This window comes from Gorilla gorilla, chromosome 23, assembly GCF_029281585.2.
Source record: "Gorilla gorilla gorilla isolate KB3781 chromosome 23, NHGRI_mGorGor1-v2.1_pri, whole genome shotgun sequence".
Lineage (NCBI taxonomy): Eukaryota > Metazoa > Chordata > Mammalia > Primates > Hominidae > Gorilla > Gorilla gorilla.
The window spans coordinates 17,564,255-17,589,497 of NC_086018.1; the positions used below are offsets into that span (position 1 = coordinate 17,564,255).

Below are 25,243 nucleotides of genomic sequence, written 5' to 3' on the forward strand. Positions count from 1 at the left end.
TCCCGGCCCCAGTCCTGGGTTCCTCCCTCCAACAGCCACAACCCTGGCCTGCCCACCCTGAGGAGCTGCGGCCGGGTGCTTCCCCAGGCGAGCAGGGGCCTCCAGGCCAAGGAGCCTCATGCCTGTGCCGCAGGGTAGGGCCGCTCGGGGTTCTGGTTGCAGAGGAGCAGACACTCAGGGCTGGGGGCGATGGGTGAGGCCCCCCCCACAGATCTCCACCTAGGGAGGGGTCTAATGGGTCTGGGCTTCAGAACAGGGGACGCTCGGGACATGTTGGCGTGGCCGAGGACAATGACCCTCACTGGGGACGCTCCGGAGCTTGACTGAGGGTCTCCCGCTGGCACCGCCTCCTCTGCCGGCGTGTGGGGGGGCGCCCCACACGAGGCCCCGCCCCACCCCGCCCACAGTGCCGTCGGCCCCGTCCCGGTCCACCTTAAGCGGCGGCGGGGCGGGTGGGATTTCCTGCGGGAGGAGACGCGCCGGGCCTATCGGGCAGGGCCGGGGCGCCGGGCTTCCCAAAGGGCCCCGCCTCGGGGAGGATGGGGGCTCCAGCCGACCGTCTCTCAAGCCTGCAGCTCGGGCCAGGACGTGGAGGGCCCGGCGCCCGCTGGCCGGGCTCCTCCAGCCAGTGGCCCGAGGGAGGGCTGCGAGGCGGTCAGAAGGCAAACAGCCACGACGCCGCTGCGGTGTCACACCCGCGCCCCCTCGTGAATGCCAAGGGGCTTCAGGCCGGAGGAGTCGTTAGGGAAAGGGCTGCGCCCACAGACGCGCCCGAGGCCACCTGCACGCCTCCGCGGCCCGGGACCAGGGGGGCCTGGCCTTCGCCGTGGTGCCCACCAGCCGGGCCGCAGGGGTGCGTGGGTGCCCGGTCCCCGAGAGCCGCGGGCGCCCGCCGGGCTGGGGTCCCCGAGGCCGCGGGGTCCTGCCCCCTCCGAGGGTCCCGCGAACCGGTGGCGGTCCCCGGGCCCCATCGACTCGCCCCGCCCCGTCCCGCCCCGCCGCGGCCCCCAGCGCCCGGTCCACCTTAAGGGGCGCGCTGACATCAGCGCGCCGCCGCCGCCGCCGCCGCCCGTGGGGTGGGATTTCCTCCGCCGCCGCCGCCGCCGCCGCGGGTCCTGCGCCGCGTCCAGCCCGCCCGCCCGACCCCGGCCCGACCCCGGCCGGCCCCGCCCGCCCGGCCCCGGGGAGGGATGCGGCGGCGCGGCGCCCAGGATGCCCCGCAGCCCCGGGACGCGCCTCAAACCCGCCAAGTACATCCCGGTGGCCACGGCCGCCGCGCTGCTGGTCGGCTCCAGCACCCTCTTCTTCGTGTTCACGTGAGTCGGCGCCGCGTCTGGGGGCACGCGGGCAGCGATGGGCAGGGCCCGCACAGCCCGGGCACGGGGACAGCGGTCGCGGGGGCTGGCGGGGCCCCGGGTAGTGGGCGGGCGGGGCGCCGGCTGCAGGCGATGGCAGTCCCTCTCCCCGCGCTGGGGCTGGGGGAGTTGAAGCCGTGTGCGGGCGTCCCGGGCACCGGGGTGAGTCCCTTGTGTGGGGACACCAGTGCGGGCTGGGCACCTCGGGAGTGTCCAGGCAGGCCCTGGCGGGGAGCGCTGGGCCCTGGCAGGGGAGGAGGCCGGGCTGCCCAGGGTGTGGCTGCAGCCCTTCCCTCCCCATGGGACCCCCGAGGGGACGTGGGCCACCCACAACCATGAGTCTTCTCTGCAGGTGGCCGTGGGTGCCTCTCGGGTCTCCTCCTGGCTGCCCGCCCCGGGCCAGAGTCAAGTTGTTCCCACGTAGGTGTGGCCTGGCCTCGTTGCCACATGCCTGCCCCACAGCCACTGGTGACCCGGGCCTGGCCCTTGGCCTCCTTCTCAGGAAGACTCAGTGGTCATCACAGCTGGAGGGCCCAGGCCAGGCCACACCCAGGGCCCGATGTTAGCACATCACCTCCGTGGGCTGGCCATGGTGCACACCAGTACCCTTGAGGTCCTGTTTCTGGGAGTGAGAGCCGGCGCCTGCAGGACGCTGGGCCCCTCCAGCCTCAACTTCTTCACCCAAGATACAGGCTGGCTTAGGACCAGAGAGGCATGCGGACAGCACAGCCTCCCTCTGTGGCTGTGGGGTCACCCCAGGGCTCCTTCAGGCACAAGGAGGGTTGGGGGCTCCAGGCTTCGGTTGCACAGATCTTCAGCCACCCACCCCACTTCCACCAATCTGGGGTTGACACATAGCCCAGGTGGCATGAACGATGGCCACTTGTTCCAAGGTGGGGCCACCCCTGAGCATGTGAGCCTGGAGAGGGGCACGTAGGGGCTGCCTGGCGCTCATCACCTTTGCAAGAGTTTGGGGGGTCCCCACGTGCATGGCAAGGCTGAATCGGGTGCCCGTGGAGGCGAGAGAGTTACCTGCAGGCTGGGGCTGGGTAGGCACCGCAGGCTGCCAAGAGCATGTTTAAAAAAGGCCTGTGTGGACGGGCTTATTTCTGGCTCGGGCAAGCCAGTGTGTTCTTGTCACTTAGTTGCTGCTGGTGTGGGGCAGAGAGAGGTGGGTGGGGGGCAGCCTGGGGAGCCTGGCCTGGGGGGGACACATCCCACCAAGGCTTCTGGAGGGGTGGGCCCAGCCCAGTGCTGGTCCCCAGGGCCTCTGTCCTTGGGCGGGGGGTCTGGCTTGGTTCCTTACTCGGTCCATGCAATTCAGTGTCCTTTCTCATGACTTTAAAAGTAATGTGTGGGCCGGGCGCGGTGGCTCACGCCTGTAATCCCAGCACTTTGGGAGGCCAACCAAGGTGGGCAGATCACCTGAGGTCAGGAGTTTGAGACCAGCCTGGCCAACATGGCGAAACCCCGTCTCCACTAAAAGTACAAAAACTAGCCAGGCGTGGTGGTGGGCACCTGTAATCCCAGCTACACAGGAGACTGAAGCAGGAAAATCACTTGAACCCGTAAGGCGGAGGTTGCAGTGAGCTGAAATCGCACCACTGCACTCCAGCCTGGGTGACAGAGCAAGACTCTGTCTCAAAAAAAAAAAAAAAAAAAAGTATGTTCTTTATGGGGAACTTGTGAAATACAGAAAAAAAAATATGCTAAGAAATTAAAATCAACCCCACACACCCCCCATCTCCTGTCCTCCTTGGAGGGCTCCTCTGTTCCTGGCGCCGCGTCTGCAGCCTGGCTGTGTGGTGGCTGCAGCTGCTGGTTCCCTCACGCGTGATGTCAGAGGGCCCTTTACGTGACTCTGACTGTGAACCTGACCCAGCCGTAGGCATGGAGTGCTTGGGTGGCTCCCACTCTGCTGAGCACCAGTTTCTCCTCCTCTGTTCTGGGGTTCTGGTTTCAGCAACACCAGCAGTCTTGAGGTATGGGGTTCCTTCCTGGGGCAGTGCGGGCCATGCCCGCACCCAACCCTACACCTGGCCTATGCTGACCTCTGCTGGCCCTGCTCCTGGGAGAAGATGCCATGTGTCCCTGTAGCAGGATGGTGGCCTGGGTGCTCACCTGGGTTTAATGTGCAGTGGCCACCTAGCAAGGCTAAGAAGCCCTGCTTGCCCCCTCAGGGCAGGTGAGGCCACACCCCTGGGCTGAATGGCTGTCAGTGATCCTGGCCTCTTCCCTGACCCGCACCGGCTCTGCTGAACTCCTCCGAGACTGCTCAGTTCCTGAGAAGGGGTTCTGTTGGGTCGGCTGGCCCATTGATGCCACCCATAGCAGCTGTGCTGATTCTGGGTAGGCAGGGGTCCAGGCAGCCCCCTTCTTGGGGCAGGCCACTTGTCTACCCGTTGCCCCACCTCCTGCCCTGTATCTGGTCCAGGCACACAGGAAGGGGAGCAGGTTGCTCTTGTGCCCCGAATCCCTGCCCTTAGTGCCTATACAGGGTTCCCGACTTCACTGTTTGCTCCTCGGACGTTACCAGACAGTGAGTGGCCCCAGCCCCCTCTCTGCACTCAGTAAACATGAGTTGCTGCCGGTGGGGTGGCTTCACCCATGCACCAGGTGGGCAGGAGTTCTGGGTGTCATGTGGTGTGGGGAGCTGGAGGCCTGAGAACCAGGGACCCCTCCCTCAGCCAGATCGCCAAGGGTCTTGGGACCAGCAGGACATTCACACATCTCTCTAGGAGGGTCTGGGCATGGAAGGATGCCCAGTTGTGAAGAGCACCCTCTCAGGATGGGGCACATACAGCAGGGCAGTTTCGCCGAGGCCCTCTTCCTTCAGGAAGCCTTCCTAGGATTTTGTTGTTGTTTGTTTGTTTGAGACAGGGTCTCACTCTGTCACCCAGGCCAGAGTGCAGTGGTGCTACCTCGGCTCACTGCAGTCTCGACCTCCTGGGCTCAAGTGATCATCCCACCTCAGCCTCCTGAGTACCTGGGATGACAGGTGGGCACCCTCACACCTGGCTAATTTATTTATTTTTTGTTTTTTTGTTTTTTTAGTAGAGATGGGGTCTCGCTATGTTGCCCAGGCTATTCTCCTGAGCTCAGGTGATCTGCCAGCCTTAGCCTCCCAAAGTGCTGGGATTACATGTGTGATCACTGCTCCCGGCCCCTTCCTATGTTTCTGGGGGTTTTGTATCCCCGTGGGCTTCAGAAGCCCTTTATACCATGGTATAATGCTAGGCTGGGTCAGCTGCTGGCAGAGGGTTCGAAGACCCCTAGGCCGGGCTCCCGACCCTGCCCTGACTTCCCTCCAGAGCCACATTGCAGAATGACAGGGACTCTGTGAGTGTCCGAGGGCTGGGGCTGCCTGGCAGGCTGCCAGTGCCTGGGGCTGAGCTAGGCTGGCTTATCTCTGTCTGGGGCATCTGGGATGGTGTGGCTGGTCCCTAGATCGTCCTGAGCCCTCTCCTTGCCTGGAGGCCCAGCTCAGGACAGCAGTCAGAACAGGCCCTGGGCCAGACTAGCCTTGGTGGGCCAAGAGGGACTGAACTGCTGACTGGGACCTCATGAGTCTGGGGAACCTGGGAGTGAAAAGTCAGTGTGAGCCCCCTTGCTGGGACCCACCGCATGTGGCCTGGGGTATTCCTGGCCCCCGAGCCTCAGTTTCCCCATCTGTCCAGGTGTCTATAGGGATTGGACAGGTAGGTGCAGGTACTTCGAGGCCCAAAGGCCTGGCCTGACAAGGGCGCAGCAGCTTCTGCCCCGCCGGTCCCGGGCGCCCCATGGGCGAGTGCCACTCATACACAAACAGTGCTAATGAAGAACCTGATTTAAATGAAAACGTCTGAGTTAAAATTTTCCATTCCACATTTAGCTGTGGTGGACATTCTGCCCCTAAGCCACCCCCCTTGCTGGGCGGTATCTCCCTGCCAGCCCAGGCGGGACTTGGGGCCTCAGCCCGGGTGGGGCCTATGGTGGTGGTGCATGTCCCTGCCTGTGGCCCTGGAGGAGGGATTGGAACCTCGGGGCTGGGCCCCCTGGACCTGCCCTCCACCCGTAGCTTGGCTGGAGCCAGCTAGGAGGGGCTCAGAGGGACATGGCGGGCCAGACACTCCACCTCCAGCCCAGGCCCAGAGCCTGTCTTTGCCTGGCCCTCCGGCAGGCGAGCCTGGTGTGCACCATCAGGTCTGGGTGGGAGTGGAGCCTCCCCGAGCCTGGACCCAGACTACTGCCTGCTAGGCCCTGCCTGTGGGAATACGTGTCTTTGAGTGTCCCTGAGCATCCACACATGGCCTCCCCTGTCCCCATGTGTCCTCATGCATCCTTGCATGTCCTCATGTGTCCTCCCGTGTTCTTGCGCACCCTGAGAGTGCTTGTGTGTCCTCACACTTGCCCTATCCACAGAGGGGCAAAGGGAAGCCCAGAGAGTGGGAGGGCCGTGTCTGAGGCCCAGAGTGAGGGGCAGCCGAGCCGAGGCTGGATAGGGCTGGGTGCAGTGTGAGGAGGCATGTGTCTATGCATGCCTGTGTTCACGTGTGTTCACACATAGGTCTTGGTGGGTGAGTGATGTGCAGGCGTGTCTGCGTTCATGCATGTGCGCCAGTGTGTGCACATGTGCATGTCTGCATGCAAGTGTTCATGCATGTATATGTGTTTTGTATGCAGACATTGCATGTGTGCATGTGTGCCTTCTGTGCACCAGAACAGGTTGTCTGTGTGTTTGTGTGTGTACATGCCTGTATATTTGTGTGTGTGCACACATACCCATGCACATGTGCCCTGGAGCATGTTTGTGTGTGTGTCCATGTCTTCACACATGTGTCTGTACGTGCCTGCATGTGCTCCTCATCTTCTCTCCCACTGAGCCCTGAGAGCTCTGGGCCCTGGTGGGTTGGCCTGTGAGCTGGTCCCTGTTAGGCAGGATCTGACCTTAGGGACTACAGAGAGGACAGTTGCCTCACTCTGGAGGACTGGAGGGGTGGGCAGCAGCTCAGGTCCCAGTCAGAGAACCCACAACAAGCCTCCCCAACCCCTGGCTTAGGGCCCATATGGGCCCTCACAGGCATGTGGCAGGTACCCGCACTGGGCAGGAGGGACCCGGTCACACTGCAGATTTCCCAAAGTAGCCCCATGGCTGCAAGGCTGCTGTCCAGCCCGCCTGGTGTGGGGGAGTCCAGGCTCAGGGAGGACACAGCAGTACCGCCTGCTTGGGCTGGCAGGGAGCTCAAGTCAGCATGGGGTTCAGGCTCCGCCTGCCTGATGGGCGAACACACCCCCAAGGCCCCCGTTAGGGCCAGGAGGCAGGCTGGCAGCCAGCGCAGGTGCAGAGGGGCCCCGAGGCTTCCATCCTGAGGTCAGCACTGGGAGGACAGAGGCTGCCTCCTTGCAGCCTGAGGGTTGACCAATGGCACTCGCCGCATCCCTTCCCAGAGCAGGCCAGCCCCACGGGCACCATGAGGGCCTGCGTTTGGTTTAATGCTCCGCTGTCAACATCCTGAAATTCTCTGTAATTTTTAAATAAGGGGCCCACAGTTTCATTTTGCACAGACTATGTAGCCAGCCTTCCCCAGAAGGCTCGTGGGGAGCTCCACAGGCCCTGCCTCTCCCTGGGGGGGCTGCTCACCTGCCTGTGCCCATCTTGTTGGGCCGACCCTGCCTTAGGGGCCTGTGGTCCTTGCTGAATGGCATTGCATTGGAGGCCAGGCACATGTTTGAGTGCTGCCTGTGTGCCAGGCAGGGCTGGGGAGGGTGGAAGGAAGCCTGGGGGCTGAGCCACTGGGCAGGGACAGGGAGAGCCCTCCCAGCAGAGGGAGCTGTGGCCGCAGCTGTGTCCTCACCCTGGTGTCTACCTCCACGGGCTGGGCCCTGGACAAGAGGAAGGGTAACTTGGGCTCCCGGCCCTGCCGAGGATGGCTGTCGTGGGAAGCGGAGTCTTTAAATAGCCTCTTGCTTTCCACTAAAAATAGTGAAGCTCTGCTGCCGTGGAGGTGGTTGCCGGGGCGGCGAGGCTGGCTCTTGGCCAGGCGGGCGTGGGTGCAGCAGCGTGGCCACGTGCGCTGGAGTGGTAGGCAGCGCGTGGGCCCCATCCACTGCTAGTGGCCACAGAGGTCAGGGCTGCTGTGGGGGATCCCCACTAGCCCCCCTGACTATGCAGAGGGCCTGGGTGCAGGGAGGGACGCAAACCCCTGTGTTCCTGTCCCTGCTGCTTGTCACAGCAGCTGTCTCAGGGTGCGCAGGGGAGAGACAAGGAGCCTGAGGCCAGAGGGGCTTCTTGGAAGCTGAGTGGGTGGATTTAGGAACCCGCTGCAGGCCATGTGGCCCGAGGACCGGCAAGTCTCTTCGGAGGGGACTCGGGCCAGGCCCGTTAAGGGCTGAGGAAGGCGCCTTTCAGGAAGGTGTGTGAGGGCATACCTTATAGGGAAGCTGCGGAGGGCAGCCTGGAGTCCTGGAAAGCTTCCCGGAAGAGGGGGTGGCCTTGGAGCCAAGTGCTGATGGCTGGGAAGATGGGAAGTGGTGGGGGGTGTTGTGCATTTCTAGAGTCCCTAAGTGTTCTACTTTGTCATCTGGGGAGGGAGGTGACAAACTAAAAAGAAGGGGCTGTCTGGATGGGGATGTGCCTGACTGGGAAGAGTAGGGGAGACATGCCCCATGCACTTACTGACCAAGGACTGGGGCTCCCCACACCCCAGAATCTGCCTGGTGAGAGGCCCCACTGGGCCAGGGACAGGCCTGGATGAGGCATCATGGCGCATTTTCCATCTGGGGCTCCCACCTCCAGCTTGTGTACCGCCCCCGCCCCCCACCCCGCCCCAGTCATGGAGCCTAGGTCGCTGGAATGGGGTGACCTTAGGTCTGTGGGCCTCTCTGAGACGGCTGCCCTGAGAGGTTGCCGGGTCAGGGCACGGGTAGCCCACATGCTGTACTGACACGCACAGCCTCTGTCCGTTACTCGAAGGAGCGATGTGGCTGAGGTTTCTTGGCAGGGCTGTGGCAGCCTCCCCACTGCCTCTGAGCTCTGAGGGTGACCTTGCAGGCCCAGCCTGCCGCACCACATAGCTCTGCCCCTGCATCCCCTCTGCACCCCCAGACTCTACTCTCTGCCCCCACTGTCTACTGCAGGTGCCCGTGGTTGACGCGAGCTGTGTCCCCAGCTGTTCCCGTCTACAATGGCATCATCTTCCTCTTTGTCCTGGCCAACTTCAGCATGGCCACTTTCATGGACCCTGGTGTTTTCCCCCGAGGTAGGGCCCTGTGCTGCGGCAGCTCCTCTCACTTTCACTAGAGTGTGAGTGGCTAACTTGAGACAGCCTTAGGGATTCCTGGTGGGTGGGCTGGACTTGGGGGAGGGATTCACCTGCCAGGAAAGTCAACTTCCTGCTCACTGCCTGGCTCCTGGTCTGTAGCGGATGAGGATGAGGACAAGGAGGACGACTTCCGGGCTCCGCTGTACAAGAACGTGGATGTGCGAGGTATCCAGGTCCGCATGAAGTGGTGCGCCACGTGCCACTTCTACCGCCCGCCGCGCTGCTCCCACTGCAGCGTCTGTGACAACTGTGTAGAGGTGACCGCCCTGCTGCCCCGCGCTCCCCCAGCCCTGTGCCACATCCCTGCCTGCCATGTGCCCTGATGCACTGCTCCCGCCCAGGACTTTGACCACCACTGCCCCTGGGTCAACAACTGCATCGGGCGTCGAAACTATCGCTACTTCTTCCTGTTCCTGCTGTCACTCAGTGCACACATGGTGGGCGTCGTGGCCTTCGGCCTGGTCTACGTGCTGAACCACGCTGAGGGGCTGGGAGCCGCGCACACCACCATCACGTATCCTTGGTTCCTGTGGGCCTCATTGCAGAGGCGATGTGAACCGGGAACACGTTCATCAGGGAGATTGAGCCTCAGAAGGCTTGGTTCCTGCCCAGGGATCCCCAATGGGCAGGTGGCCGTCCCTAGGTTGGGAGGGGGTTTGTCCACAGGCGCCTGCTCTGTGCTGCTGCGATGGGGTCTGCGGTGTCCTGGCCTGCACCGTTGGCCTTAACGGGCTAGCATGGCTGTCATGTGTGTGGCCGGCCTCTTCTTCATCCCTGTCATTGGCCTCACTGGCTTCCATGTGGTGCTGGTCACTCGGGGGCGCACCACCAACGAGCAGGTGCAGACTCCATGGGGGATGGGTGGCCCCAAAGGGCCGAGAGAGTTGGGGCTGCATGGGGACAGGGTGGGGGCTGGGGCACCCTTGCCTGAGGTAGCTTGTGCAGCTGTGTTGAGACGAGGCTCCAACCCCGAGAACCCCACGTGGGGCCACGCCTGCCCCGTCCCCTGCGCACATCCTGCCTGTGGACACTGTGGCCACCAGTGACCCAGAAATCCCACAGCTCCCTGCAAGGACAGGCTGGGTAACCTATGTGAGGGGCAGCCCTGGGCTGATCCCACCCAAGCCACTTCTCACAAGTATCAGCTTCTAAGGAACCCCAGCTCCCTTGCCCAGCCCCCTGCCCACCCTGGCCTGGACCTTGGGAGGCCAGGCTGGCTGAGGGTCCTGCATCCACAGGTGACTGGGAAGTTCCGCGGGGGTGTGAACCCTTTCACCCGAGGCTGCTGTGGAAATGTGGAGCACGTGCTGTGTAGCCCCCTGGCGCCCCGGTGAGGCCCGGCCTGGGCAGGGTGGAGGGGGGCCTCTGCTGGGTGTGGGGCGGGCAGCCTTAGACCCTCTTGGTCCGTTTTGGCTCTTGCCAGGTATGGCCAGCCCTGCCCTTGTGTGTTTGTGGCAGGTGGGCTGGCTACTGACCCCTGTGCCCTGGTGCAGGTACGTGGTGGAGCCACCCCGGCTGCCGCTCGCGGTGAGTTTGAAGCCGCCTTTCCTTAGGCCTGAACTCCTGGACCGAGCTGCACCGCTCAAGGTCAAGCTTAGTGACAACGGGCTGAAGGCTGGCCTGGGCCGTAGCAAGGTGGGCGCCTGGGCTTAGGGATGGGCTGGCAGTCAGGCCCGTGGATGGGGAAACAGGCAGGTTGGTGGGGGCCTAGAAGAGGTGGATGGGGCAGACAGAGCCGTAGACAGATTCTGGGAAGGGGGCTAGGTCCCAGGCTGAATCCCTAGTGAAGCCCTGCCCCTCATCCAAGCCCCACACACCACTGACCCCACTCCCTCCCAGTCCAAGGGCAGCCTGGACCGGCTGGATGAGAAGCCACTGGACTTGGGGCCGCCACTGCCCCCCAAGATAGAGGCTGGCACGTTCAGCAGTGACCTGCAGACGCCGCGCCCAGGCAGTGCTGGTGAGGTTGGGGCAGCCACACCTAGGGAGGGATATGGGTTGACCCCCCTCTGACCTCAGTCTGACGGTGGTCTGCATCCCCAGAGAGTGCCCTGTCAGTGCAGAGGACCAGCCCCCCAACACCTGCCATGTACAAGTTTAGGCCGGCTTTCCCCACGGGTCCCAAGGTGCCCTTCTGTGGACCAGGCGAGCAGGTAAGGAGGCCTAGCCTGCCCCCTGGCAGGCCTTGTCCCCCAGGCCCGCCTCCAGGAGCTCTCCCCACAGCCTTCACCCCGTGAAGGCCCCACCTCCAGAGCCCCATCTCTCCAGCAGAGGCCACATCCCCTGAGGCCACGCCCCTTAGGGCTCTGCCTGGGTCACCAAGGGCCTTGTGTGACTCGTAGGACCCTGTCTGTGTGCACCCAGAGCTGGGACCCACAGAGGGGAGCAGGGTGTCCTGGGAGGGGCTGGCGTGGGCCATCCAGGCTTGGCGTCTGTCCCTTGGCCAGCATTGCCCTAGGCCAGGTGGGCGGCTGCCCCCAGGAGCACTGTGTACCAGGATGCCTGGAATTCCACCATTAGTCACTCTGTAAGGCCCACGGGAAGACTTTGGAAGAATTTGAGACGTGCTTGAGAAAGCACATTTCTCTTCCGAGTTGCATGAGTGCTCTGTGGTCACTGGAATGGTGGGCAGTGCGGGGCGGTCTGTGCAGTGATCAGGAACACCGAACAGTCCCAGGGCGCCGTCCCTCCTTCTGGGCCACCCTGAGAGGCAGGCCTGTGACTGGGCCCTGTGCACCCAGACCAGCCCCATCCCCGGGGACCTCTCCCCTCAGGATTGATGTGTTTCCTGGAGAGAGTCACTGGGTGAAGCAGTGAGTCTGAGCCTCCTTGGCCAAGGGTCTGAGTCTGCAGGCATGTAGGGGCCGTGCCTCGCAGGAGGAGGCATCCCTGTTTGGAGATGAGGGCTTTGGGTATGTCATCTTCCTGGGACTCCTGGGTCCAGTGGGGGATTGGGTCTGGTTGGCCAAGTGCATTGAGCCCACATTTGCCCTGATCCACTTCTGGCTTTGTGGTTCCTGAGGCTCTTGTCCCAAGCCCAAGCCCAAGCCCATGCCCACGTGCCCGTCACAGGGGCTAGACGAGGCTCCTCCTCCCTCTGGCTGCCCTGAGCGGTGGGTCCCTGGGGCTGCATGGCTCCAAGGGCAGAGCCCCAGGTGTCTGCAATAGCCAGCTGTGGCCTCCCTCCTGTTGCAGAGCCCCTGCCCCTCAGCCGTGGATGCTCAGGGACAGGGCCATGGGTCACTGTGTGGCTCTTATGGCTCCTTGAGGCCCAGTTCCTGAGGCCGCGGTGCCATGTGTGGCCCCCGTGGGTGCTGACTGGCGGCTGCAGGCGGGGTGGCAGGTGGGCAGTGGTGAGAATGCCTTCTCCCTACAGGTTCCAGGCCCTGATTCCCTGACCCTGGGGGACGACAGCATCCGTAGCCTGGACTTTGTGTCCGAGCCGAGCCTGGACCTCCCTGACTATGGGCCAGGGGGCCTGCACGCAGCCTACCCGCCATCCCCACCGCTCAGCGCCTCTGATGCCTTCTCGGGCGCTTTGCGCTCCCTGAGCCTCAAGGCCTCGAGCCGGCGGGGCGGGGATCACGTGGCCCTGCAGCCCCTGCGCTCTGAGGGTGGGCCCCCCACGCCCCACCGTAGCATTTTTGCCCCCCATGCACTGCCCAACCGCAACGGCAGCCTGTCCTATGACAGCCTGCTCAATCCTGGCTCGCCTGGTGGCCACGCCTGCCCTGCCCACCCAGCAGTTGGTGTGGCCGGATACCACTCACCCTACCTGCATCCTGGGGCAACGGGCGACCCGCCACGGCCCCTACCCCGCAGCTTCAGCCCCGTGCTGGGCCCCCGCCCCCGGGAGCCCTCGCCTGTGCGCTACGACAACCTGTCCAGGACCATCATGGCATCCATCCAGGAGCGCAAGGACAGGGAGGAGCGTGAGCGCCTGCTGCGCTCCCAGGCCGACTCACTCTTCGGCGACTCAGGCGTCTATGACGCTCCCAGCTCCTACAGCCTGCAGCAGGCCAGTGTGCTGTCCGAGGGCCCCCGAGGTCCCGCACTGCGCTATGGCTCCAGAGACGACCTTGTGGCCGGGCCCGGCTTCGGCGGCGCCCGCAACCCTGCCCTGCAGACGTCACTGTCCTCGCTGTCCAGCTCCGTGAGCCGTGCACCGCGGACGTCGTCCTCCTCCCTGCAGGCTGATCAGGCCAGCAGCAACGCCCCGGGGCCCCGGCCCAGCAGTGGCTCACACAGGTCACCCGCACGCCAGGGCCTGCCCTCCCCGCCCGGCACTCCCCACTCACCATCCTACGCGGGCCCCAAAGCTGTCGCCTTCATCCACACGGACCTCCCAGAGCCACCGCCCTCGCTGACCGTGCAGAGGTGGGTGCCGGGAGGTGCGGGTGGGCTTCCTGGCACAGGGCAGCTGTCCAGCCGTCTCCAGGGCCCCTCTTGGCTGGGCACTCATAGGTCATCCCAGGGGCCTGAGTTTTTCTCTGGGGATGGGACCGGGAGGATGCGCCTCACCCTGCCTTGAAGGCCTTGGCTAGCCCGTGTGGCCCAGCTCTGAGGATGTCCTGGGCACGCTCTGGGGACAGGGTATGATAATTTGTGTCCTGAGCCCGACGACTTGTTCTTCTAGAGCTGGCACAGACCCAGCATGTGGGAGGCCATGGGGCTTTCTCTTTGGGGCCAGTATCATGTGGCAGCCTGGGCCTCCTTTAGGCTGTGGCTCTGGCTTCCTGGGTCACAGTGGCCCTGTCCACCCAGGACTCTCCCTGGGCCTGCTTGGCTGCATCTCTAGGAGGCTGGGGCTGAGGACATCACCTCGCAGCAGAATGTGCCACCCTGGGTGGCCGGGCCCTGGCCCTCCATGTAGGACATAGTTCTAGGAAGCAGGGGCTTCCCTGCTCGTAGGTGGGGAAGCCGAGGACTGGAGAAAGCAGGCTGGCTCCAGGCACCCGGCAGGTTGGTGACTGAGAAAGCGGGGTCAGCTGGCTCACAGGCCCAGGTCCAGGTAGGAGAGCTGCACACCTGCTGGGGCCAGGACCCACGCCGCGGACGCATGGTGTCCTCACGGCATCTGTCGCCCTGTCCGGGCCTGGAAACCTCAAGCACAGGCGCAGTTGTTTCCCGGCGGCAGATGCAGCCCCAGAGGGAGAGCCCAGCCCAGCCCAGGCCACTTGGCCAGAAAGGGGCTGAGGGCACAGCAGTCCAGCCCTGAGCGGGTCTCCTCTACCCCACAGGGTGGGACCTGTTCAGCTTTTGTGGAGTTGGGGAGGAGGCTGCCATTGGGTGTGATGAATGGGGAGCACGAGACCTAGAAGTGGGCAGCATTGCAGCCAGGCAGGGATCGCAGCCCTGGGACAAAGGGCTCTCGCCTCAAGAAGGTTTAAGCAGCAAAGATACAGCTGCTGTTGGTCAGTGCTGGTGGGCAGGAGGGCAGCCCCTCGTTTTCCTGAGAGCAGGAATGAGGCCAGGCAGAGTGGCTGGGCTCCCAGTGCAGGGCACGGCAGGGGCTCCATTCAGTGCCCACCTGGCTGCCCCATGCTCTCTGTGGCCAGTGCTGGCTAGGAGGGACCTAGGGACTCGGGAGGGTGGTGGCAGTTCTGACGACATCTGTCTGTCCTGTGACAGCACAGCCGCTCCCCAGGCAGGCTCTGCATCCCTCACCTGCTTTCCAGGTGAACCCTCCAAACCCAGAGGGCAGGGACTGCACGGGGCCCCACAACACGGCTGCACTAGTCCATGTCCGCGTCGTCTCTGTCTTGCTGCCTCCTCCGTCCTCTGTCCCCGTGTTCGTGTGTTCACCGTGTGCATGTGTGTATGTGCTTGTTTTGATGCAGGGACCACCCTCAGCTGAAGACTCCCCCAAGTAAGCTTAATGGGCAGTCCCCCGGCCTGGCCCGGCTGGGACCTGCCACCGGCCCCCCAGGGCCCTCTGCCAGCCCTACACGGCACACGCTGGTTAAGAAGGTGTCCGGCGTGGGTGGGACCACGTACGAGATCTCGGTGTGAGGACTGACTGCCACACATCCGCCATGGTGCCACGGGGACCAGGACCCCGCAGCGCACCCCCCCTCCCCACCAACTTCTCTGCCCCAGGGACCCGAGGCCACCCCAGCCTGGTGTGGACCCATCGGCGGGAGAGAGTGCCACGCCTCCACAGCTTGCCCCAAGCGCTCTGCCTGCCTGTCCACTCATCTGCCCATGGGGAAGTCGGCTCACTGGGACAAGGGCCACTGGGCTGGTCTGTGTCTGGGCCTGTCCCATGGCTGGGGCAGTGAGGGGGCCCAGTCAGCCTCTTTGGGGCACCCTCTCTCAGCCAGGCTTGGCCCACTGCCATCACCCAGCACCCCAGATCACCGCCAGGCCAGCCCCCAACGGTCCCCTTACGGACGGGTCCCAGAGATGGACAGAGGCACCCAGGGCCCCCACCGTCCTTCTGACACAGCCTGTGGGCTCCCGGACCGAGTGTCCCCCGCCAGGCTACTCCTAACTAACGCGTTGCCTTTCACGGACCCCGCTGGAAGCTTGTAGCTTGGCAAGGCCGATGCTTCTGCCCTGGCCTGCTCTGGGTGGTGGTGGATAGGTGGACAGACGGCCAGCCAGCCAGCTGTGGCCGGGGGCCCGGCTCCATGTGTCCCGTGTCTGTGTGCTGTGCTGCCGCGCCGTGTCTGATGTGTCAGTGCTCCGGCCGCCGCTGTCCCTTTCATCAAAGCCTTAACCTTTGCTTTATGCTCTTGTGGGAGGCGACGGGGGGCAGGCGGGAGCAGGCACGGGGGTGATGCTGCCACAGGGGGCTGGTGACACCCAGAGCCCCCTCCCCAGCCCTCAGGCCCTCCCTGCCAAACTGGAGAACCCCGCCCCAAGGCATGCCACGTCCGCAGCCCCGGCCTGGCTGTGGTGCTCGCGCCGTGGGAAAGCACACTGGGGAGGGGTCAGTGCTTCCCTTGGTGTCAGGGACCTGAGAGTAAGCACATGACAGCGTCTGCTTGCGTTGTGTCTGTTTTATGTTTTTATATCTACATCTATATATCTATAATTTTATTAAAAAAAAGAAAAAGAGTTATTTTGATTCTTTCCTTGGGCAAGGCCAGCGCTATTGCTGCAGGATCCCGAGTTAGGGGAGGGCAGGGGCCAGGCCTCAGAAGAGGGGGTGGCTGCTGTCTGGTGTGCAGGGGTCGGTGGGTTCCTCAGGGGCATTTCTGCCGACTTGGGCTGAGTCAGAGGCTTGGGAGGAGGGGGCGGCCGATGGTCTGTGGCTGGGAAGTGTGAGGGTCTCTCGCCTTGGGTCTGCATCAGTTCTGGCAGTGACAGGGTGTTTGGGGGAAAGATTTGGGTCTGCCGCTACCCACAGGGGATCCCAGGAACCCGAGAGCTTGGGGAGATGAAATGGGGGTGCATAGGGGCCACCTGCTGGCTCAGGGCCCTGTGGGGGCCGCTGAACCTGCTGGAACTCTCCTGCCTGCCACATTGCCAGGGGCAGGGCTGAGGGAGTGTGAGGGATGCACAGCTGTTCAGGGCTGAGACATCCTGGGCTGGGGCTGTCCCAGCGTGGGAGGTGTGCAGGCTGTAGGGCCCCGAAGCTGACCTCCACCTTTCTGCTTCTCTCTCACGGACGCCGCGGCCCGCAGGGGGCGGATTGGCACCTGCACCCGTGGATGGGGGCGGCGTGGCCAGCCTTGGGTGCCTCCTGGGCTGCACCTGTGCCACCTTGGCCGCCCGGAGGACCGCCCACCACTGCGGGCCCCCTGGAGCCAGGCCGCCGGGGCACCCCCACGCGGGGCCATGTGCCGCCTGCACTTGGCTGCCTCCAGTCTTTTCCCCAGCCTCTCGGGGCCCTAGCAGGATGACAAGTAGGCGGCTCTGGGGCCCAGGACAGCCCAGCTGGGGACCCAGGAGGTCAGACTGCAGTGGACCCTGGGGCAGGGCTGGGGGTGGGCTGGGCTCTCTGCTCCACCAGCCACAGCTTGACAGACTCCCAGCCTGCCAGGGCCTGAGACCCTGTGTCCACATGACCTCAGGGAGTCCCCCACCTGCTGCAGGGGGTCCAGCACCCCACAGGGAGTCAGTCCCAGAGCTGTGGGGACCGGCACGACCTTTGCCCAGCCTCCCTACCCAACCAAGCACTTTAGACTAAGCCACTTCCTCCTCGGGGAGCCCAGGCCTCCGTGGGTTGGGCTGGGTGGGGGGAGTCTCAGGTTGCCCCTGAAGGTCTCTGCACTCCTCCTGCCCTTCCCCTGACACATGAACAGATGCCTTAACTTCCTGGAGCCACCAGCCTGGTGAGCCATTGGCCCCTGCCTGCCACCAAGGTCCTGTGGTCGTGGCCAGCTCCGCCTGGGCCCCACTGGGGCTGCCTGCACCCAGAGACGATGCCGGCGGGATCTCAGAGGGCCTGAGGCCCAAGCCCTGTGTCCTCCAGCAGTGGTACGGCCTGCGGCAGGGTGGCACTCCGGCCAGCCCTTCTCCGTCACAGGGTCCCTGTCCCTGGGTCCACCCTGGGCTGTGGCTCTACATCTCCCATTTGGGGATGAGAAAGCCACAAAACCATTCTCTATTGTTCTTAAGGGTACCCCTGCTAATTAATTCCCCAAATAAAATTTTTGGTGTTGATCAGCTCTGTCTACCAATGTGGTCCCCTGGACCGGACAGGGCCCTGGGTTGGGGAGGTGACAGGACCTGGGCAGGGAGGGTGGTGGCCAGGAAGGGAGGGGAGTTGCATGAGGGGCATGAGGTCAGTGGATCAGCAGGTTGAGCGCTGAAAACCTGACCTCTGAGGTCCCTGGGAGGGCCTGGCCCAGGGGGCAAGACCTGAGGACCCCCCAGTCCTTACTGCTGTTGCCTTTCAGTGGAGACCCTCCTAAGACGCCTTGGGGGGTCAGAGCCCCGTGCAGAGGGGCTGCCTTCTGGAGGGCAGGTAGGGTGTGGGGTGGGAAGCCGGCCCTGAGCTGGGGTCTCCACCCTGAGGGACCCTCGCTGCAGGATCGCCTGGGCATCCCTCCCCCAATTTCCACAGAGACATGCTCACCGGCCACTTATGTCATGACTCTATGTCCAGCCACAGGCCCAGCCCTCAGGACAGACCCCACCTCCACCCTTCTCTGTAGCTTCTGGTAGGGATGGTGCACAGTGGTGCCAATGTGCAGGGGGCTGGCACGGCCACTGGGCATCCGGGGCAGTGCTGGTCGCCTGGCCTCCTTGCTGGGGCCGCTGGGCCTCTGGCCTAGAAGGGCAGGAAGCCATCCACTTCGAGGCGCAGGAAGGGGTCCAGCAGGGCCCGGAGCTTCCAGATGGTGGCACGGCTCAGCAGGGGCGGCACCAGCCCCTCGAAAGGTGTGGGGTTCACCACGTACACGTAGGCAGCGGTCCAGACCAGCAGGGCGCCCAGCAGCAGCCTCAGGGTCAGCAGCCTGCGGGCGGCGGTGGTCAGGGGCAGGGGCGCGCGGGGGGCCTGGGGGCTGGGCTCTGCCGTGCAGTCACCTACCAGAGCTGGCCTGCCAGGCCCTTGGAGCTTCCCAGCTTTGGCCTCCCTTTCTGTTGGGGAGGGGCTGGATCAGAGCCCACCCCGAGTGTCCAGGCTGAGGGCAGGGATCCCTGGCTTTGGGAAACCCTCCTCAGACAGGGATCCCCGCACCGCAGCCCTGGCCCCTTCCTCGTGGACAGGCTCCTGCAGCCACTTTTCAGATGCCCCCCGCCCTGGACCTGCCCTCCCGGAGCCCATTTCTCCCTCTCGCCCAAGCAGGGCCCTGGGTGGGGGGCTGGTCTCCAGACCCAGAGTGGGGCGTGGGGGGCTCACCGACATGCTTGCCATCTGCTTCTCCTTCCTGGCTCGAGTGCGGCACTGGGCCCGCTCCCTGCGGGGGCCTCACTGTCAGGACCCCATGCCCTCCACCCCCAGCCTGGCACCCACCCCCTGGCTCGGTGCTGTGGAGGTGGGGGGTCAAGGATGGGTCTGCCCTGTCCTGACCAGGACACCTTCCGAGACCCTGCTCAGCCGGCCCGGCCCCTGCCCCCGTGTTACCTGAGAATCTCCAGCTGGATGTCCTCCATCTGGTCCAGCACGCCCCGGATGTCCTTCTTGAGGTTCTGGGGGCCAGAGGAGGTAAGCACAGCAGGCCCCTCGCCCCGCCCTCCGTGGCCTCTCGCCCGCCCGGCCCCCCGTGGCCTCTCGCCCGCCCGGCCCCATCCTTCTGGGTGCTGCCCTGTGGGGACCTACCAGGAGCCCGGTGGCCTGGTTGTTCAGGGCCATGTGCATCTCAGCCACACTGTCCCACACCTAGGGGGAGGTGGGGTCACGCCTGAGGAGCAGGACCCACTGGGTGGGCCCCCAGCACCCCTCCCCCTCAGCCAGGCGGGCACCTCTGTGATGACCATCTTCTTCCTCTCAAAGCACAGGCGGATCTGCTGCAGCTCGTTCTGAGGGTGGGGCCCAGGGTGGGCTTGGGCAGCATCAGCAGGCTGGCCGGTACCTCCCCGCCGGGCCCACTGGCCTGCTGCACGAAGACCTCCCCAGTGAACCCCCCAGGCCCACCTGGAGTGCTATACGAAGCTTCCTCCCCCCACAGCCCCTCCCCCAGGCCCACCTGGGACTGCTGCACAAAAGCCTCTTGCCCCTGGCACAGCTCCCGCCGCAGCAGCTGCAGAGGTGCCCTGTTCCCCAAGGGCTGCGTGACAGCCGGGTCGGGGGGCTGTGGGAGAGCGCCCAGATCAGCCCTAAGACTGTGGGCTAGAGGGGCGTTGGCTGCATGGGGTCCCTGGGCCCTGTACTTACCCAGGCCAGAGCAGTGCAGCTTGAGTGTTCGGGACACAGGGGCAGGAACTGCTGCCCCGGCCCCAGGAGGGCCCCCAGCTGCTCCCGAAGGTCCTGGTTCTGCCTTTTCTGGGATGGGGGGCAGAGAGAGGGGGCTGCCTGTCATGGCCGCTCCTGGGGCTGGGGCTGGGGCTGGGGCTAGGGCAGGGGCAGGGGCGCCAGGTGGTGGGTGGGGCTGGGGCTGGGGCAGGGGTACCAGGCGGTGGGTGGGGCTGGGGCTGGGGCTGGGGCTGGGGCGGTGGGTGGGGTGCTCACCAGGCTGTGGTTCTCCTGCTCCAGCTGCAGGAAGGACTGTTGTGCAGAGCCCAGCAGCCCGCACTGAAGCTGGGACAGGGCTGCCCTGGGCGGGGCCAGGGCCCCTCCCTCCCGCGACACGGGTGGGCATGGGCAGGGTCTGGGCCCTGAGCCAATGGATCCCCCCTGCCTGGGAGCCCCCTGGTTCGACCCTGGGTGCAGGGGCCAGCCCCATCCAAGCCCTGCCTCCAGGTCTCCTTGTCTCGGCCCTTCAGTGTCTCTTGCTCTCTGCTCCTGGCTGGACAGAAAGAGCCCGGGAGCCTCGCCCTCCACCGTGGGCCCACTGCCCCCTGCCCCTGGGACTGGGAAAGGTCTCTGGGACTGCACTGAGTGAGCAGAGGAGATGGGGCCCAGGCAGGGCCACCCTACAAATCCCTGGCAGGGCTGGTCCAGGCCTCCTCCATGGCTGCTGGAGGCTGGGGCTGGGGGACACTGGGGGTGGGGGTGGCCGCAGGGGCCCAGGGTTTTCAGCCCCTCCATCCCTCCCTGCAACCCCTTCCTGATCCCAGGTCCAGGCTCTGGCCTGGCCCAACCTGCCACCCTCTTACTGAGGGGGCTGCCCCAGGCAACAGTCACAAAGGCCTGGGTGCAGCCAGGGAGGTCACAATGGGCCCCTCCCACCTGGTCCTGAAGCTGCCCCACCTGATGACCTCACTGCCTCTGACCCACTGACCCGCCATGCGAGTTTTCTTTCTTTCTTTCTTTTTATGGGAAGGGGTCTTGCTCTGTCACCCAGGCTGGAGTGCAGTGGCACAAGGTGTCTCATTGCAGCCTCCAACTCCTGGGCTCAGGCAATCCTCCCACCTCAGCCTCCCAAGTAGCTAGGACTACAGATGTGTGCAACCATGCCCGGCTAATTTTTAAATTTTTTGTAGAGATAGGGGTCTTGCTATGTTGCCCAGGCTGGTCACAAACTCCTGGCCTCAAGCGATCCTCTTACCTCAATATCTGAAAGTGTTGGGATTACGGATGTGAGCCACTGCACCCAGCCTAGTTATAAAACAGATAATACACACACTCACAGTGTGAATTCAAAAAGTATCAAACAATAAAAACGGTGTCCAAGCCTTTCCCATCTTTATCTCCTGTCCCTGCAGCCAGGAGCTTCCTCTTTAAGCTCCTAGAGGTGGGCTGCCGTCCCCTGCCCCTGGTTCACATGGAAGAGGTCATCCTGTAGCCCAGCTTTGCTTTTCACCTAATATATCTCTGAGGTTTTAAAACATTCTTTTCTAGCTATGTATTGAATATTTACTTTATGCCAGATCCAGTACATGCCATTGTTATCCTCTGTTTTTTTTTTTTTTTTTTTTTGAGACGGAGTCTTGCTCTGTCGCCCAGGCTGGAGTGCAGTGGCGCAATCTCGGCTCACTGCAAGCTCCGCCTCCCAGGTTCACACCATTCTCCTGCCTCAGCCTCCCGAGTAGCTGGGACTACAGGCGCCTGTCACCGCGCCCGGCTAATTTTTTTGTATTTTTAGTAGAGACGGGGTTTCACCGTGTTAGCCAGGATGGTCTCAATCTCCTGACCTCGTGATCCACCCATCTCAGCCTCCCAAAGTGCTGGGATTACAGGCGTGAGCCACCGCACCTGGCCTGTTATCCTCTATTTATGGGTGGGAAAGCTGAGGCAGGAAGCCCTTTAGTCACTTGCCGAAGGCCACGCTGTTACCGGTTGGACCGGATTTGGGTGGCAGAAGAGCACTCATCCGACAGTAGGGCCAGATTCACGCCCCAGGCCCGTTCCCTCCTGCTCCCTGGTGCTCCTCACACCATCGGCCCTGCTGCCCCTCACTGCCCCTGAGTCCCTGTGTCCGTGTCCTCCTTCTTGAACCCCTCAGCCGTCAGTTAACCCTCAGAAAGCTGGCTCGGAGAAGTCCTCATATGGTAGGAAGAGCCCCGTTCCCTCCTCTCCCGGTGTCCTGGCCCCCCTGCAAGGTGACTTCACCTCCTACATCAAGAGGCGGGTCCTGGTCTCCACCTCTGGGCTCTGGGCCGGCCTCGGATGCACTTGGCCAATGGGCTGCTCCTAAGCTGCTGTGGGCAGAGGTTGGCACGACACTTGTGCGCTGGGCCTGGACCTCTCTTGCTTGGCTCTGGGGACTGTCCTCCCTGCAGGAGGCCTGGGCTGGGCTGCAGGATGAGAGGCCATGGGTCAGGAGAGGCTTCTGTCGTCCCAGCCCGTCCCCAGCTGCCTAAAGATGGGTGGACAAGCCCAGCGAGGCCCCCAGAGAACCGGCCCATACGGTAGCCAAGTTGCCGGCCATGTACCATTGAGCCCCGGGCTGTCATGGTGGTTTTGCCACTGAGTTTTGGAGTGTACTGTGATGTGGGAGGAGACATTGAGAGGCCTCACAAGCCTAGAAGCGTCTTACCCTGACCTCACACCTGCTGGACTTCAGGCTGGGGAGAGAATTGGGGCCGAGGGCGTTTTCCCACAGGACTGGAAGGCCGGTCTTGGTCCTTGGTGGTGAGAGCTGGCCAGGCTGCCAGCCTTCTCCCCGGAAGCCTGCAGGGTCCCCTCTGATCCCTGCGCCTCTGGGGGTCACACCAACTGTGGGTCTTTCCTTCCTCACCATGCTGGGCACTTGGTGAGCACATTCTGCCTTGAGACGGGGCATTTCTTTGATAACATTTCTTCTCGTTTCCTGCTTGTTCTGGAACTCCTGTCAGTCAAATGTTGGGCCTTTTGAATTGATCCTGTGAGTCCTTCTTTCTACCTTTGCTTGTAGATAGACTTCCCTGAACCCAAACACAAACACTTTCTCTCTGCTTTTTAAAAAATTGGTTTTGGGGCCGGACGTAGTGGCTCACGCCTGTAGTCGCAGCACTTTGGGAGGCCAAGGCAGGCAGATCACTTGAGGTCAGGAGTTCCAGACCAGCCTAGCCAACATGGTGAAACCCCGTCTCTACTAAAAATACAAAAATTTGCTGGACATGGTGGTGTGCGGATGTAATTCCAGCTACTCGGGAGGCTGAGGCAGGAGACTGGCTTGAACCTGGAAGGCGGAGGTTGCAGTGAGCCGAGATCAAGCCACTGCACTCCAGCCTGGGTGACAGAGCCGGACTCTGTTTTAAAATAAATAAATAAAAATAAAAAATTGGTTTTGGATTTTAGCAGTCCTGTTTTTCATTTCCAAGACATTTCCATTGTTCCCTGAGCTCCCCTCTTCTTGTTCCAGAGAATTCTGTTCTGCTCTTAGGGATAAAGTGGCTTTGGGGGGAGGCGAATCTTTTGCTTTCTGCATTTTCTCTCTTGCGGTTCTTTTTTGTTTGTTTAGTCCTGGAGCTTCACATGAGACTCAATGCTCAAATGTCTGGCTTTTCTTTCTTTTCAATCCCTGTTTACAGGGAAGACAGGCAGAGCTGCCGGGCACTCCTCTTTCCTTGTTAACTTGAGGAAGCCAGACAGCCAGGTCTTGGAAGGGAGGCCTCCTGCCTCCAGGCGGCATCTCGGGCTGCAGGGCTGCGGTCTGGAGTGGGGACAGTACCAGCTCCCACTGCTGTCCTGCCATGCTTGTTCGCAGTACTCGTCTCCTCACACCAGTGACGAGGCCACTGCTTGCCAGCTGCTTGCCTTCTTCCTGCCAGGCTGTCCTGCTACGTCAGCCTCCACTCTCCACCTCAAGAAGTGTCTCGAAATATCTTCTCTGCAGATGACCTCTCTCCTGTTCTCAGTGCCACGTGGGGCCTCCCCAGCAGAGGCGGCTGGACACCTGGCCCTGGCTGCTGGAGGTTGTTTAGCTGCCAGAGGGTGGTGGTAGCCTCCAGGACCCTCCCTTGGCCTCTGCCCTGTTCATTCTTTGCCGGAATGTCATGGGTTTCAGGATGTGCTGAGCTGCGAAACCCCATGGGGCAACTTGGGATGGGGGCTAAGGAAGGCCTCTTGGAGGAGCCCTGAGGCAAGGTGGTCCTGGGGTGGGGTGGAGGAGGCCCTGAGCAGCAGGGGAGGGGGTTGCACCCTGCTCTCTGTGTCCCTGAGTGAATGGGGCAGGGGCTGCACCCTGCTCTCTGCGTTTCTGAGTGAGTGGGGCGGGGGCTGCACCCTGCTCTCTGTGTCCCTGAGTGAGTGGGGCAGGGGCTGCCCCCTGCTCTCTGCATCTCTGAGTGGGATGGGGGCTGCCCCCTGCTCTCTGCATCTCTGAGTGGGATGGGGGCTGCCCCCTGCTCTCTGCATCCCTGAGTGAGTGGGGCGGGGGGCTGCCTCCTGCTCTCTGTGTCCCTGCGTGGGGTGGGGGCTGCCCTCTGCTCTCTGTGTCCCTGCGTGGGGTGGGGGCTGCCCTCTGCTCTCTGTGTCCCTGCGTGGGGTGGGGGCTGCCCTCTGCTCTCTGTGTCCTTGAGTGAGTGGGGCGGGAGCTGCACCCTGCTCTCTGTGTCCCTGAATGAGTGGGGTGGGGGCTGCACCTGCTCTGTGTGTCCCCAGCCTGCTAAGTGCCCCACAGGGGCCAGGATGCTGAGGAGTGAGAGGTCTTCACAGAGACAGGTGGCTCCTGTAATAAGGAAGACAACACTGGCTTCCTGGGCGAACAGCAGGGCGGGGTCCTTAGGTCCCACTGTAGGTGCCCAGGCCTGGATGAGATTCCCCAGCGGCCCTGAGGGGGCGCCCGGGACACCCTGGATGGCCCAGTGTTCTCCCATCACCCTCGCCCCTGGGCACCATCCTCTTTGGCCTGGAAACCCCAAGCTCCCTGACGCCCCCGCCCCTCTCCCCGCCTGTGCCGGGAGAAGGATACTGCTGCTCTGTCAGTCAGTCATAGAGCCCCTCCTCCCCCAGCCCCTCTCACCCCTCCCTGTGGTCCTTGCCAATTGCCCTGAGCCCGAAAAGGTGGGAGATTCTTGGAGAGACAGGGCCCTGGATCCCCAGCCCTGGGGTCCCCCACTCACGGGGTCATATATGCTAACAAAGGCCAAGCGCCCTGCCAAGCGGTGTCCTGGATTGAGGTGGGCGTGGGGGTTCGCCTCAGGTCCAGGCTCGGGGATGTCGTGCAGGACAGGGTGCGGCTGCGGCGGGGGCACTGGCTGGAAGCCGGAACTCCCGGCCTCGAGGGCGGAAAGTGTGTCCAGCGCAGCGTGCTGGGGGGGCCATGGCCCCGTTGCCAGGCAGCGCCTCCCTGGACGCCAGTTGCCATGGAAGCCGCTTCCTGCCCATGTTGCCAGGGCATCCAGATGGCCTCGAGGAGCCTGGTTCAGAGGGGCCGCCCTATGCCCTTGCCCCTCCTCCGCTGCCTAGGGATGGGCTGGGAGGACAAAGAGGAGGAGAGGCTGGGACTCCCAGCATGGAGATCCGAGTCCTTCCTGCTGGAGCCCGGCTGCGGCCCAGGGCAGGGGCCAGATGGGGCTGTTCTGCTGTCTGCACCGCGGACTTGATGTTCATACCCCAAGCTCATTTTATTTATTTTCTATTTTTATTAAGAAAGAGTCTCACTCTGTTGCCCAGGCTGGAGTGCAGTGGCGTGATCACAGCTCACTGAAGCCTCCAATTGGGCT

The 25,243-nt window shown here is 63.3% G+C and overlaps 2 protein-coding genes across 10 annotated transcripts; one reads left to right on the forward strand and one right to left on the reverse strand.

Annotated features, from left to right (window-relative positions):
• Positions 1–472: 472 nt before the first annotated feature.
• On the forward strand, positions 473–17,272 carry ZDHHC8 (zDHHC palmitoyltransferase 8). 4 transcript variants are annotated; one of them, XR_008675122.2, is made up of 12 exons: positions 473–1,316; positions 8,472–8,593; positions 8,756–8,913; positions 8,998–9,170; positions 9,393–9,495; positions 9,895–9,986; positions 10,150–10,291; positions 10,496–10,616; positions 10,700–10,809; positions 12,033–13,033; positions 16,288–16,555; positions 16,909–17,272. XR_008675122.2 is itself a non-coding variant. In XM_055374996.2 (12 exons), the coding sequence occupies exons 1-11, from the start codon at positions 712–714 to the stop codon at positions 16,496–16,498; spliced, it is 2,838 nt and encodes a 945-aa protein (XP_055230971.1). In that variant the 5' UTR covers positions 473–711; the 3' UTR covers positions 16,499–16,509; positions 16,909–17,272. The 4 variants fall into 4 exon arrangements, 3 of the variants coding, with proteins under 3 accessions (XP_055230971.1, XP_030861343.2, XP_030861344.2); XM_055374996.2 differs by having other exon boundaries at positions 16,288–16,509; XM_031005483.3 differs by having other exon boundaries at positions 16,288–17,272.
• Positions 15,646–24,830, reverse strand: CCDC188 (coiled-coil domain containing 188). 6 transcript variants are annotated; one of them, XM_019018670.4, is made up of 11 exons: positions 24,641–24,830; positions 21,705–21,889; positions 20,701–20,750; positions 19,722–19,998; positions 19,428–19,535; positions 19,240–19,344; positions 19,016–19,149; positions 18,873–18,932; positions 18,678–18,742; positions 18,453–18,510; positions 15,646–18,066 (listed from the first exon to the last, which is right to left on the reverse strand). In XM_019018670.4, exons 4-11 carry the CDS (start codon positions 19,933–19,935, stop codon positions 17,692–17,694), a joined length of 1,119 nt encoding a protein of 372 aa, XP_018874215.2. In that variant the 5' UTR covers positions 19,936–19,998; positions 20,701–20,750; positions 21,705–21,889; positions 24,641–24,830; the 3' UTR covers positions 15,646–17,691. The 6 variants fall into 6 exon arrangements, with proteins under 6 accessions (XP_018874215.2, XP_055230972.1, XP_063560955.1 ...); XM_055374997.2 differs by lacking the exon at positions 24,641–24,830 and adding an exon at positions 24,161–24,246; XM_063704885.1 differs by having other exon boundaries at positions 19,016–19,072; positions 19,240–19,535.
• Between the last annotated feature and the right edge of the window lie 413 nt (positions 24,831–25,243).